The sequence below is a fragment of the Bufo gargarizans genome, chromosome 2 (genome assembly GCF_014858855.1).
Source record: "Bufo gargarizans isolate SCDJY-AF-19 chromosome 2, ASM1485885v1, whole genome shotgun sequence".
NCBI classification, from domain to species: Eukaryota; Metazoa; Chordata; class Amphibia; order Anura; family Bufonidae; genus Bufo; species Bufo gargarizans.
In genome coordinates this window covers 329,897,577-329,913,553 of record NC_058081.1, presented here as the reverse complement: position 1 = coordinate 329,913,553, position 15,977 = coordinate 329,897,577, and the positions used below count along the sequence as shown (strand labels likewise).

The 15,977-nt window shown below is 37.9% G+C and overlaps 1 protein-coding gene across 1 annotated transcript in view; it reads left to right on the top strand.

The window, feature by feature from the left end:
* OTOGL (otogelin like) overlaps nt 1-15,977 on the top strand; it is a 198,907-nt gene that overhangs the window by 94,883 nt on the left and 88,047 nt on the right. The window contains 10 exon segments of the mRNA XM_044277229.1: nt 266-400; nt 477-623; nt 1,497-1,616; nt 3,383-3,499; nt 8,873-9,029; nt 11,728-11,754; nt 12,028-12,195; nt 14,639-14,917; nt 15,275-15,392; nt 15,517-15,596. Coding sequence (XP_044133164.1) covers nt 266-400; nt 477-623; nt 1,497-1,616; nt 3,383-3,499; nt 8,873-9,029; nt 11,728-11,754; nt 12,028-12,195; nt 14,639-14,917; nt 15,275-15,392; nt 15,517-15,596 — 1,348 coding nt within the window.

Sequence of the window (15,977 nt, the reverse complement as noted above, 5' to 3'; positions counted from 1 at the left end):
TAAGTAGTGGGTGCAATGACAGGGAGCTGCAATTGCGCTGCTCCCCGTCATTGTAACCCTTAGATGCTATCCATCTGCTCGCCAACAGCTGGCCGCCATATTGATTGAAGATCTATCACGAAATCTCGCGCAACACGTGATGACGTCACCACGCACAGGATTTCTTTGAGATCTTCAAAAAAGATGGCAGCTGCCGGCAGACAAAAGGAATGATAAGTTTGTTAATGTGATCTATTAATATATGTCATTCTCACCTTTATTACAGAGCACAGACAACTCAAATGTGTCCATCATTGCTCAGAATAAGAAATGCTTTGATAATGACATAATTTGCTCTAAAAATCTCATCATTTCTGTGGGCGGTGCAGATATTTATTTTTCTGAGACACCAGAGAAACAGGTCAGTATCTTTCATTATGTCTTTCTATATGTCCATACCAGGTAACATGTTTGTATATTTTATGCTCTTTTTTTAGAAGCAGATTCGATTACAACATGGCCCTTATAGGTATCGGCACTGGAAGGCTGGCTTCTATACAGTTGTTCATTTTCCAGAATTGGATATTACAGTTCTTTGGGATAAGAAAACGACAATACATGTCAAAGTGGGACCTCGGTGGAAAGTAAGTAATATAATACAGATGCCTGAATTAATATTACAAGTAAATTCACCTACTATATGTTTGAGAATGAGTTAGCCTTAGACCTCCTGCACATGGTAGATCTACATCGTAGCACATCTGTGAGTCCATATTATGTAGCTGCATGGACTGTGTCCATGGTTCTTAGTGCGGTGTGATATGTCAGATATATATTCCCCAAGAAGCATTGCATATCTCTAATATATGACATCCAATGGAACAGAGTACCCATTTTTTTCCTAAGAGATTTGGAAAGGATTGGGCAGAATAAAAGCCTTTGTATAAAATTGTATGCACATCAAGGTGCAGTAGAGCCGCCTAGAAGTCTATGGGTCCTCTGATGCAAGTCTGTAGAATTTGGAGATTGTGCAGAGTCCATAATGCCTAAAGTTCAAGTGTTTCTTTAGTCGGACATCTCCTTTATTGATATACTAATAAAAACCACATGGCGTTATTTTCAGTCCGTGTCTGATCTGCATTTTCTCAGATCACACGTGGACCCATTTATTTCTATGGTGCCATAAAAAATGCAGACAGCCTCAAATTATAGAACATGTTCTAAACTTGTTGTCTGTTTCGCAGACAAGAATAGGCGTTTTGACAATGGGGCCCGCAGAAAGTTTGGGATGCACATGGCCAGTATCTGCATTTTGCAAAATGGAAATGGCCATGTGCATGAGGCCTAAATAAGACCTATCACTCTGGAGTCCAGTACAGAAGAGAGGTTTATGATGAGCATGTCCTTGACCAAATACATAGTACCAAGCCCTCAGATGTGTGATGACTAACAGTTTTCATTGACAACAAGAAAGCTGGATACATTTTCATTGCTTCTGGCATTTTTACTTGCTTTAGGGTAAACTGTCAGGTCTATGTGGGAATTTTGACAAGTACACCTCGAATGATCTAACAACATCAAATAACATGGAAGTGAGAAATGCTCAGGTGTTTGGAGACAGCTGGACCATTGGCCAGGTATGGCAATAGCTGTATATTAATATCACTTAAAGCCCTGTAGTGCCATGTAACTTCTCATTGCCACATCGATTATCCACCTCTACTGGCTATCATGTATGCAGTGTGTGTTTTCTCATTATGCATTTATAAATATGTGTATGTATGCACCCATCTGTACTTTTCAACATCTGATACTATACTTTTGTTCTGAAAATAGTACTAATAGACAAAAACCTAATCTCTATTTGTAATTGTGAATTAAAAGTAATATTATCTAGCATGTACTAGACCACAGTATAGAAAAGAAAAATTTCAGGATCCAGTTTTTCACCGTAGTATTTTGCATCAGTATTTGGAAGGCTAGGTTCACATCTGCAGCACATTTTCCACTTTTCCATTCACGTGTAGGAACAAAAAAAAAAACTGAATCGGTGCATCAAAAGTATGATGAACACCAATGGTGTCACATCAGTGGCGTCTGAGTGATTCCAATGACCATACTTGGGTCTGTTGGAATTTATTATAGTTCTAGTCATTCCGCCAGACAAGATGAGCAAAAGAGGCTCCTAACCAAAACTCCACATCAGAGGTAAACCTAGTGTAATTCAAAGATCCAAAGGGGATCCAAAACACTGCTCTGTATTTGGAGATAGTCACGTCCAGCCATTTCCCGTAGCTCCATAGAGAAGAATGGAGTGGTAGTGCACATGGTTGACTAGCTGCTCTATTCATTTTTCATATACGGGGCCTCCATTCTCATAATGTGGGAGTCCCTATCCTCTGGGTAAGGGATAACTTTTTCTTATCGGAATACTCCTTTAACCTCCAGTAAGGAAAAGGTCACTGCAACAGATAGTGAGTTAAATGAGCCTCAAGTGGTAGTTGCTGGAAAGACACTCTAACAGTATAAAGCCTATGATCATTTATTGTTATGAATTTTGATTTTATTAATTAGTGATGAGCAGCATAGGCAATATTAGTTTTTGCTGATATTTTGCGATTTTTTTTGGCCTAATATTCGTCATAAATTAGCAAATTCTAAAATTCGTGGTCTCCAGTCATTATTTTCTTGATTGCAAAACTCGGCAATGTAATATGCGAGTATTGCGTGCGCAATACAGGCGTAGCTCACTTTTGCTAAATTTTTCATCACAGTAATCCCTATCACAGCACAGAAAAACAGACAGCAAATGACTTTTTTTTCAAAGACGAAAGACAAAGACACTAATCCCTATCACAGCACAGTAATTCCTATCACACTACCTAACACCCTGCACTGGAACCACTACACTGTATCACTATCTAACCTACACTGACTATATTCCACTAATTATCTGTAATATATATATATATAATATATATATATATATATATATATATATATATATTATCTGTAATATATATATATATGAGCTTACTATCTAATGTAATTAAACAGTAAAGCACAGAGCACAGCAATGACACTGCTGTCCCTCTCAGAACTGCAAAAACAGCAGAAAATGGCTGCTGGGGAGTTTCCTATATAGTAAGGGGTAGGCAACTTTCCTATTGGTTGCTAGGGATGTTGCTAAGCTCAGAAAAGACATTTCAGCCTTCTCATTGGCCCACAAGCAAGAAGCAATGAGAACTGATGAAAAAAATTCTAGAATATTCACGATTTTCGAAGATATAGCACTATATTCTAGATCTTTGCGAATTCTCGAAGTGCCGATATTCACGATAAAAATTAGCAATTAGAATATTTGCAATCAACACTATTAATAATGACTCCTTTTATTGTTTAGTGTAAAAGCTACAATGAAACAATGAGACCTTGTGAAGTTCATCAAAACAAATTTCCTTATGCCAAAAAGGAGTGCTCCATCCTCTACAGCGATGTATTTGCTCCATGTCGTAATGTGGTGAGTTTTTGTCATTTTCTTTACAGCATAAAGTAGATTTTAAGAAAACTGGATCCTTTTGAAGTACTGTCTAAGCTGCTACTACATGCCCATTATAAGTCGAATGCAGGACTACATGTGACTGATCATGTTTCCTCCTCATCATACATGCTAATTGCTCTGATTCTTCACAATGAACTGATTTTCACAGTAAAGTTCGACATTTCTTAAATCTTTATTGCCACAATATTTTCTATTTAGTTCAGCCAAAAAATCTGCTAAATCATATAAATACAAAGTAAATTCTGAAAGTTCTATATTTTGAGCACTCAAGTGACTGCAAGCGCATACTTTGGAGAACGTCTTGTATTTAGTAGCTGCATGGAGGCAATGTGAGCAGAGAATACAAAAAAATATATATATACCAGGCCAGGCCACCAGATACTTAAAGGGGTTGTCCCACGAAAAATATTCTATAGTTTTCAAACCAGCACCTGGATCAGAGTACTTTTGTAATTGTATGTAATTAAAAATGTAGAATAGCCACTGAGTTATTTAATAAAATGTATCTGTATAGCGCCACCTGCTGTTTTTCTTATTTCTTTGTCCTGCTCACAGAGATGGACGCACATGCTCAGTTTCATTTTTCAACTGCTTCCTGAGTTGTGATAGGGACACGCCCCCTTTAGATGCAGCAGAAAAGACATTCCCCTTGAGCCGTCAGCTTGATATAAATCTAGTTGAGCAATGAATGGGGAAATCTCTGGATCCATGTGAGGTAACAGGGCTGGTTCTAGCTTTGTTAGAGATTGTCATGTACAATATGATATCTGATTTAAATTTTTTACATTAGTCTTGGGATAACCCCTCCAGGGGCAGGCACTACAGTGGGTATTTGTGGCTGGCACTACAAGGGATACTGATAAAGGCACTAAATATGGCTCTTATTGCAGGAAATTAAGTATACTGTATATCTGGGGTTAGGCCTCTTTCAAACAGTTTTTTTTTTTTCCATTACTCAGAAACCTTAGAGAAATGGATGCATTTAAGAGATATAACTTCTGTAGAAAAATGGATGCAAAAAATCTAATTTACATTCCTGTCTGTTTTTTAACTGGATGGGAAAGTGCAGATGTCTGCACTGCTCCATCCAGCAAAAAATGGGACAGGGTTCTTTCTTCACAATCCAGAAAAAAAAAATCTATTAAAGGGGCTGTCCAAGTTATATTTATTGATGACCTATCCTCAGGATAGATAATCAATATCAGAACAGCGGGGGTCCGACACTCGGCACCCCCGCCGATCAGCTGTTTGAAGAGAAGGCGCGTGCCGTGCCAGCGCCGCCTCCTCTTCATTGTTTACCTTCTCGCCGTTGCATCTGCAGCGGTGAGCAGGTGTAATTACACCAAAACTGTCCCATTCATTTCAATGGTACGGATCGCTTCTATAGCTATCCGTACAATTGAAATGAATGGGACAGCTTGGGTGTAATTACACCTGCTCACCGCTGCAGATGCAATGGCGAGCAGGTAAACAATGAAGAGGAGGCGGTGCTGGCACGGCACGTGCCTTCTCTTCAAACAACTGATCGGCGGGGGTGCCGAGTGTAGGACCCCAGCCGATCTGATATTGATGACCTATCCTGAGGATAGGTCATCAATAAATATAACTTGGACAACCTTTTAAAAGTAAGAGTAGATTCTGTTAAATAGATTACGTACAATAGTATCTGTTTTTTCCATCCAATGATAGTCCCCTTGTTGAAAAAAGAATACAATTTCAACCAATCACAGGTCACACAATCAAAATTCCATCTTTTTTTCTACTTTTGCCTTGCTTCCAGGTAAAAATGGAATAATGGATCCAATTTCTTAAACTGATTCTTTGCTGGAAATAAAAACATGGTGTGAAAGCCACTGATGATAATGTGAAATATTAAATAGGTAGTCCAGGCTAAAGAGTTGATGATGTATCCTCAGGTCCGGCACCTAGCACCCCCACCGATCAGCAGTTTCAGGCAGCCACAGTGCCAGAGACTATACAGTGTAAGGAGCGGAAGCACAAGGCTCTGCGCACTGTGTAGTTTTGAGCAGTGGAAGTTTACAGCACCAGTGTATGGCAGTACTGCTCCCATTCACTTGAATAGGAGCTGGGTTGCAGTACCCCGGCATGGCCACTAAACAGAGTACAGAGCTGTTTGCTTCTATCTCTATAAACTGCATAGTTCTCAGCACCTTGGCAGCCTGAAACGGCTGATACCCGGTGATAGTGATGAGCTATCCTGAGCACTGGTCATTAATATCCCTGGCTTAGAAAAACCCTTTAAAATCAGCTTATTTGCTTGGAAAGTTAATCATATACAGGGTGAACAAATTCTGCTCTTGAAAAAATAAATCTGTGCTGGCATCAGTTGCTATGGGCAGCAAATCAATTTTCTTTTAGACAGTTTTCATTAATCTGCCCCTTAGGTTAGTTTACACAAAGAAGCTGGTTTAAGATGGCGACATTGCAGCAAGAAAAAGCTTTTTGAATGTTGGAATTTGCATGAACAGGGTCTGTTGTGACTAGTGTTGAGCGAATCGAAGTTCATGAAGTGGATTTCGATACGAATTTCAGAGAAAATTAGATTTGCCTCGAAGCTGAATTTCCTTGTGCTTCGTGTTAACAAATCAATTTTCCCTAAAATGGCGGTAAAACAAAAAAAAATCATACTCACTTCATCCATTTGCATGTGCAGATCCCATCTTAATTGAAGATCCTGCTGGAAATCTGGTGGGCGATGACATATGGCGCCACTATGCTTGCCAGCATGATGATGTCATCATGCACCGCACAAGATTTCACGCTGGATCTTCAAGCAAGAAGGCCGCAGCGTGCTCTTTGCGATCAAATGGATAAGATGAGCATTTACACTTTTTCTTTGTGAAATTCGGAGACGCAGCCAAATCGAACTTATGAGAACTTTGTTCATCTCTAGTTGTGACATTATAGTGAAATATTCTTAATAAATTAGGTAAATGTGCTGTGCATAGAAACTGCATTTTGCATTGGTTGAAGCGATTCAAAACCACTGGCTTTTTATGTCATGGGAAAAGTCCAGTCCACCCAGAAAGTTCAGAAAAGACAGTGAACATATTTGAGCCGTGTCCAAGCATATTCCTAGAAAGTCGACCAAGCTGACTAGTATGGACCACAAACCACAGTTGAGAACGGCTGGATGGGCCGGAAGGCATCCTGATATTGTACTCTTTGAAATAAAGCATACATTTATTTGGACTCCTTTTACTACTAACCACGGTATGTTGTATCAAAAATGTCTGCGCTGTAAGTCATACAGATTAGAAAAATTTATGTAGCTCAAACCGGATGACAAACTGAAATGCTGTGACTTGTGAATTGACTTGCTGGGCAGATTGGAAGAGGATGAATTCGCTGGCAGGCTGATGTTCAGTGATGAGGCTACCTTTCACCAGGTGGGAAGGTCAATCACCACAATGTTAAAATCTGGGGCTCAGAAAACCCATGTTCCCTTATCGAGCACATGAGGGACGCGCCTAAAATTAATGTGTTCTGTACATTGAGCAGGATAAAAGTCTACCGTCCTTTTTTTTTTGCTGAGGATACTGTCACTGGCCACTCCTACCTATAAATGTTTAGGTAATGGCTTCAGAGGAAGATCTGCCAAACATATCAACATTTATCAACTGGATGATGGTGCTACTTATTTCCAGATGGATGATTTCCAACATCTGAATGAAACGCTACTAGAAATTTAGATTAACATGACTAGAATAAACAATTCACCAATATTGCTCTTACCTACATGATAATCGGTTCTATCGGTTCTAACACCCTGCAACTTATTTCTGTGGGACTACATCAAGAACTCGGTACATCTGTTCCCCCCAGCCACAGGTTCTAAACGGCCCGAGACGGCACATCACTGAAAAGGTGGAGTCCATATCTGAGCATATGCTGGTCTGCGTTTGGAAACAACTGGACTACTGCCTAGATATCTTCTGTGTCACCAATGCAGCTTCCATCAAATGTTTGTAATATAGATAAAATGTGGATAGATAGTGTCACTTTTTATATTAATACATTTTTGTTCTGTTCTCTCAGTTATGAACACAGAGGTTATAATTTTGCACCATTCTTTTTGAATCCACCTGTATTATTAAAACAGTTCAGTAGCATGTCACTGTCAAGAAGATGATGATTTCCATAAGAGAAATGCAATTTTTTGGTCGTAGGGATTAGAAATGAGTGAATCATTTCTAAACGCAAATCTGAATTTTATATCATTTGACTAGGGAGAATCAAAGAAATGAGAGAGAGAGGGCTGTTACAAGATGACAATTCAACAGTTGTGTTCACCACTCTTCATGATTTGGGTGGTAGTATCTCTCTTTGCGGAGAGAGCCTTAATCGGCAAGTAGGCTTATAGGCCATACATGCTCCTCTGGAATTCTGGGAGGGAAGGGATGCAAATGAGCACTTAGCAAGCTTTGCCTCTAATGCCACCAGATGTAAGGCAGCTATCCTATAAGGTGCTACCTCATTTATTATCCAAGTCATGTATCAAGGCCTATTTAAAGGGTTGAATATTGACTTATAGGATAGCTGCCTTACATCTGGTGGCATTAGAGGCAGAGATTGCTAAGAGCTCATTTGCATCCCTTCTTCCCAGAATTTGTAATTTGTATTAGAAGGTAACAGAGATGTATTACTGAAAATAGTCTGCAAAGCTTCATATCAGCAATGTATTATTGTTTAGGCACCATAGCCTTATTGTATTACTGCTAATTGTAACAGAATTATTGACTATCAATGTATGCAAGCAGCATTCAAGAGGTTATATACTTTTTATGTTATTTAATTCCCTTCAATTGAAATTTCACCCAAAATAGTAACCTGGGCAGAATCATCTGTACATTATTTTTTTTTATTAGTTGCTTCTTGATTTTAAACTTTTATACATTGACAAAAAAAGGAAAAACAAAACAAATCTGTGTGGGAAATTGCACCACTTTCAGGAAAACACTAGATGGCAATAATTTCATAACTCATTGTTACTGAATATAGTATTTAAAAAGATCATTAAAAATACAGTTGCTTGAAATTTCTTCCTGTGAAATTTGCATAATGTAGCATATTGGAAGATTGCTGGATTAGCAATTCCGTATTTTATAGTTAATGGTGAAATCGCACCCAAATGATCTGCAAATACAATAGTTATGAAATGTTAGAATATATTCAAAAGGGTACCCCAAATCAGATGTGGATTTAAGTCCATTTGCAATAGAAATTAGAATATTAGGGGTAGAAATGTTCAACCAATAAATGAATGTTATTACACAATAAAGTTAAGACTTTCTATGTTTTTCTTGACAGATTGATGTAACATCGTTTGTTAAGAACTGCCATACAGACACATGTAATTGTAATCTCGGAGGGGACTGTGAATGTCTCTGCACTAGTATAGCAGCATATGCTCATAAATGTTGTCAACAAGGTGTAGCTGTCCACTGGAGATCACCAAACATGTGCCGTAAGTAACTGATCAAGTGAAAGAGCAAATGCAAAGCAATCTTGTTATCTACAGTGCCTTCAAAAAGTATTCAAACCCCTTGAACTTTTCCACTTTTTTTTTTCCACATTACACCATTACTCTTACAAACATAAATCTAATTTATTATGATTTTATGTGTTAGACCAACACAAAGTAGCAAGTATGTGTGAAGTGAAAACAAAATGATACATGGTTTTCAATTTTTTTTTATAAATAAAAATCTGAAAAGTGTGGCATGCATTTGTATTCAGCCCCCCTGGGCTAATACTTTGTATGACCACCTTTTGCTGCAATTACAGTTGCAAGTCTTTTGTGCTATGTCTCTACCAGCTTTGCACAACTAGAGGCTGAAATTTTTGCCCATTCATCTTTGCAAAATAGCTCAAGCTCAGTCAAATTGGATGGAGAACATATGTGAACAGCAATTTTCAAGCCTTGTCACAGATTCTCAATGAGATTTAGGTCTGGACTTTGACTGGGTCATTATAACACATGGATTTGCTTTGCTCTAAACCATTCCATTTTAACTCTGGCTGTATGTTTAGGTATGTTGTCCTGCTGAAAGGTGAACTTCTGCCCCAGTTTAAGTCTTTTTCAGCCTCTACTAGGTTTTTCTCCAGGATTGCCCTGTATTTAGCTCCATCCATCTTCCCATCAACTCTGACTAACTATGCTGTCCCTGCTGAAGAAAAGCATCCCCACAGAATGGTGCTACCACTAACATGTTTCATGGTGAGGGTTGTGTGTTCAGGGTTATGTGCAGTGTTATTTTTCCACCACAAATAGCCTTTTGCATTTAGGCCAAAAAGTTCAACTTTGGTCTCATCTTCTTCCACGTGTTTGCTTTGTCCCCTATATGGCTTTTTGCAAATTGAAAATTGGACTTTTGCTTTCAAAAAATGGTTTTCTTCTTGCCACTCTTCCACAAAGGTCAGATTTGTGGAGTACACGACTAATAGCTGTCCTGTGGACAGATTCTCCCACCTGAGCTGTGGATCTCTGCAGCTCCTCCAGAGTGACCATGGGCCTCTTAGCTGCTTCTCTAATTAGTGCTCTCCTTGCCTGGGATGTCAGTTTAGGTGGATGGCCATGTCTTGGTAGGTTTGCAGTTGTGTCATACTCCTTCAATTTTTGGATGATGGATAGAACAGTGCTCAAAGCTTGGGATATTTTTTTATAACCTATCCCTGCTTAACACACTTCTCCACAACTTTTATCCCTGACCTGTCTATTGTGCTCCTGGGTTGTCATGATGCTGTTTCATCACTGTTCTGTAACCTCTGACGCCTTCACAGAACAGCTGTAGCTATACTGAGAATAAATTACACACAGATGGACTCTATTTACTAATTAGGTGACTTCTGAAGGCAATTGGCCAAACTGGATTTTTATTTAGGGGTACTAGAGTACAGGAGGTTGGATTCAAATGCACGCCACACATTTGGAAACCATGCATCATTTTCTTTTCACTTCACTGTGTATCACATAAAATCCCAATAAAATACATTTAAGTTTGTGGGTGTAATGTGAAAAAATGTGGAAAATTATATTTTGGTTATTATTTTGCTTAACCCTTTACGTGTATTGAATGGTACCCATGACTTGACAGCACCAAACATTTTGGTACACTGTAGAGATCAGTGAGTTTCTTGAAATTCGCTTTGGTTCCAATTCTGACTTGCACAAATCAGTTGTTGGTTTCTATATTGGTCTGAATGGATTTGACCAGAATTGAGTGTCCTAATTGCACTGAAATGTCATGTATGACACCTCCTAGGACTGACTGTATTCAACAGGGGGCAGGTGCCTTCTTCTTTGTCTTCTGTTCTGTACAATGGTGGCCACCATTTTGAACTATTTATCTAACACTAAACACAAAAGTTCTGGATTCGCTAGAATCAGAATTTTTTGAGAAATTCATAAATATTCGGTTAATTTAGAATAATTTCACTCATCGTTAGTGCATTTTTAAAACTATTCACATCTGCATTGGAGCCTCCATTTATAGCCTCCACTGCAGATTCTGTCAGTTTGGAAGGAAAAAAATTGTGCACCATGCAGTGTCAATTTTTCTGATAAAGTGATGGGCACTGTGACAAAACCCAAAGTCAGTGGAGTCGATTAAACTCTGTCAACGCTTAAATTTAGCTTTTTCTGCTCCTAAGACAGAACATAAAAATGTGTGAATGAAGCTGTGTTATTCCAAATATGGGTTCATCTCACAAATCAATCATGTTTCATATATGTAGACAGTATATAAGAGGGTGCAGTCTGTCGTGGTCCCTGGTGCCTAAGGAGTTCAAAAGGCCACAAAAGACTACAGCAGTGCTGTAAATGGCATATCAAAATAGTACAGACTTGGAAGCAGTAGCTTCAAACTGCACTCTATATTTAGGTAACAGCACACAGCTCGTTGTCCAACGAGCTGTCTGATATTTCACTGTGTAGCCCTTATTTCTGCTTTTTTGAATGATATCTTTACAACCAGGTAAAATAAACATAAAGTTGCATTTGATATGTCATAGAGATATCAAAAGTTTTTTGAAAAGTTAGTGACCCTTTAAGGTTCTTTATTGTTGTAATAGTGAATGTCAATGCCACTTTACACCAAGAAGATGTTTGGTGTTTTCTGCATTGTTGCTGTATATTACATACATTCCCTTCTTATGTTTTCCAGCTTATGATTGTGAATATTATAATCAAGGTAAGATATGACGTACATTCTAATTGCTACAAATGTTTTTAATATACCCTAAGAGTTTTCTATGCATTCTTGCACATTGTGTGAAATTATATTCTTCAGTAGTAGTAATTTCAGAATCATATTTCTCAAACCTCAGAAAAAGATTTCAGGAAATTGTTTATTGCTGTTTATGGCAGCTTGCAGAATGTGAATGGGATCTACACTAACAATTGTCATAAAATAGTCAATTTTCTTATATGTTTTTATAGTTCCTTTTATTTTATTCTACTACAGGACTGGGTGAAGGTCCCTTTATTCTTTCTAGCTGTGGCAACAGTGAGATCATATTAGGTGTGAATGTTACCAGCAAATATATATTCCCATTGCCAAGAATGAGTGCACATGGAAATGTTTTGTTTAACTTCATGATAACACCTGGACTTTTCAGAGATAAAGACCTATGTGAGTAGTCCTTATCTAAATATTTAAATAATATTGTCACCAAAAAATTCAGGCAATTCTGATAAAATGAACTTCATTCAACGAATGTGGTGTTAAATGATCACAGAAGTGGTGATTTATCGTAGTGATTTAAGGACTACTTATCCACATACAAATGTATAAACATAACTTCAATGGGGTATTATCTAGGGCAACAAAAATATATAGAAATAGGTATATGATGTGTTCACAAAGTTTAACTATATTATAATTCTCTTAAAATCCTTCAAATATAAGTATTCCTTTAATAAAAGGGGTTGTCTAATAAAGACAGGAGCTCTGTACAGTATTAGAATGTATTGGCTCTGATGAGCCGAAGTCATTGCTTCGCAAAGTCTCGCAAGACTTCGGGTAATAACTTCATGAATCAATTTCTACTGTAAAAAAACATTTACCGAACTCGAGTTTGGTTCCAAGTGTTTTTTTTACAGTACAAATTAATTTATTAGGTTATTACACGAAGTCTCGCACAACTTCGCAAAGCAATATCTTTGGCTCATCGGAGCTAATACATTCTAATACTGTACGGAGCTCCTACTCAGTAAAGTATTGGAACAAAGTTTTTTGCGAATCGACTTTGGATGTTTCATCCAAAGTCGATTGCTCATCCCTACCCCTGTCCTATACGGTATTGGGAAAGAAATTGGGATGTCCCTCTATGAACCAGAGCAAGGAGCTACTTAGAGTGTCTCCAGCTGATGGCACATCCATATATTACATAATTGGCCATTTATGTATTATTACATTATAATAAGTTACATTTCTGGAATTGTTGTTACATTCTTGCTGCTTACATGCTGTGGGCCGCACCTAAAAATGTTGCACAATGTATATTATATACATTATACATTGTTAAATTTTTTTCTTTTAACTTTCTTCTTCTGTTTTTACTAGCGTCCCGGATGATATTAGTAGAAGGAAATTGTATATTTTACATTATTTACAATGTACTAATGATATTGTGTCTTTTTTTAGATTATTGTTTAGCTATATATTCTCTTATATGCCCATTGATAGCATTCTTTTAATTTATGAATTAGGCCTCATGCACACGACCGTTGTGTGTTTTGCGGTCCGCAAATCGTGGATCCGCCGAACACGGATGGCGTCCGTGTGCTTTCCGCAATTTGCGGAATGGCACGGACAGCCTTTAATATAACTGCCTATTCTTGTCCACAAAGCGCAGACAAAAGTAGGACAGGTTATATTTTTTTTGCGGAGCCACGGAACGGAGCAACGGATGCAGACAGCACATGGAGTGCTGTCCGCATCTTTTGCGGTCCCATTGAAGTGAATGGGTCCTCATCTGAGCCGCCAAAACTGCGACTCGGATGCAGACCAAAACAACGGCCGTGTGCATGAGGCCTTAGGATAATTTTTATAACATTTTGTAAATGTTGAGGAATCATGAAGCAATCTAACAAACTAGAAAAATAACATTATCATTATTTGGCATTAAAGAGTGTAATGAAAAAAATAGATAGGTACAGCGTTACTATAAAAGTGATCTAGCGCCAGCTTTACACATTTCCGACATAAGTTTGGAGGAGAGTTGAAATGCTCCCACATTGAAAATGAGTTTAAAATAACCTGATGCCTGAGGCTATTGAGTTAAGAAAAACATGACTTTGTTGAAAAAACTGAAAATCTGAACTTTTATAAGCAGTGGTATACTGTCAATGGAGGCACAACACACAACTGCTAAGTGGCCTGGGGGTGGCAGGATTGGCTCTGAAATCCTCTTTCCGATGTGAAAACATGCAGCCACTACTAGAGGGAGCTCAGTACATCACAGCTTCTATTTCAGTCATTTGTAACTACATAAATTCATTTGCACTGAGCTTCCCCTGGTGGTGGCTGCAGGAAGCCAGCTTGGTAATAGAAGGTGGCCAGGGGTGGCTTTTACAATTTTTTTAAATTAGAATTTTATTTACTTAAAAAAAAAATTTGATCATAAATCTGAGGCATTGCACTTTGCACCCTGCTTTGCCTGAGAGTGATTGATGTGCATGTATTGATAAACTGGGTGGGGCAACGGGGCCCATAGTAAGTTTTTCTATGGGGCCCTATGAGATATGTGCATGCCCCTGATTACAAATATATGGGGCCATTTATCAAACTGTTGTAAAGTAGAATTGACTTAGTTGCCCATAGCAACCAATCAGATTCCACCTTTCATCTTCCAAAGGAGTTGTCAAAAATGAAAGGTGGAATCTGATTGGTTGCTATAGGCAACTAAGCCAGTTCTATTTTACAACACTTTGATAAATGACCCCAATATTGTGTAACGAATATATTAAGTATCACATTTCTATTATTTGCTATTTTAAATTAGTTTATTAAGAAAACTGTAAAATCATACAACTTTTATAATAAGTTTTCTTACTGTTTTCATTCAACACAGCTCTATCACTTGTATCTTTGGAGTCAGCAGAAAGACCAAATTACTTTCTATCTGTACAAGAAAATGACAGTGTACAACTGGAGCAATGGGAAGCCAGTTCTATGTTTCAAAGAAGGGCCACCTTTTTTCACCACCAGGGTCTTTGGGTTCCAGGTTACAGCGCCTTTGAATTACACAGCAGAAAAGGGTTCTTTATTATTCTTACAGCCACAGAGGTTAAAGTTTCCAAATATGACAATTCTGAGGAATTTAAACTGTCCAGTGGTTTCAAGATTGAAGGTGAGCTGCAAACAATATCTATTAAAATATTTAGTAAAACTTAATTTATTTTTTAGTGCAGTGTGGGTTATTTTTAAAGGGGGTATCTGGTTTAGATTACTTTATATTTGATACTCTTATGATGGCATATGGATGTTATACAGTATATGAAACTATCTCCCTATGAGCAGAGGAGCTGAATTGTCAGGACATTACACAGATGTGCTAACAAAGTCAATGGATGCTGTGTAATAGTATATTGTTCCTACAGTATCACAAGTGGTGGTTGCAGGCAAATATTGTACTTTGTTTAAATATGCAGTGAGTTTAACATTTTTTAATATTTTGGAATTTGTATAAAAAAAATGCTTCTTCCAGAGATTGTTGCTGCAGTTCCATACAGGAGAATGTGTGAATGGAGATATGAACCTTGTGCCAGCCCTTGTGTTAAAACCTGCAGTGACCCTGAAGCCACCCTGTGTTCATTTCTTCCACCGTAAGTTAACTTTCATAATATCCAGCCCCCAATAATTCTGTGTCAGTGAACATATAAAGTAAAAAGTATTTTCTAATTGTCACTTTTTTCTTTCATATTTTTCCTGTTTCTTTTATGTTTATAGAGTAGAAGGTTGCATTCCATACTGCCCAAACCATATGATTCTTGATGAAGTTACACTCAAATGTGTTTACCCAGAAGACTGTGAGTATATCAGTGTGTTGAAATTATAGCACTATATAGTTCCCTTTTGCTATAATGATACTATTAGCATTTTTATTAATACGAATAAAAAGTTCTGGGCCAATACCCAGCCCTAAATGAGCACCAATTGACAATATAACAAGTCACTGCTTTCTCATTTAAAGGGCCTTTACGTTGGCCAGTGCAAACATTAATGATTATAAGTAATTCAGGGGCGTTGCTAGGGCCTTAAAAGATCCAGAGACCAAACTCCAATGCATAAATACCAAATTAGTGATCCAGACGCATTTTCTCCTACCTACGGCAAAAACACGTTACTTGCTGGCTGTATATTACTAATTAAATTAGATTCAGCACTAATGCCAAACAGACAGGAGAATA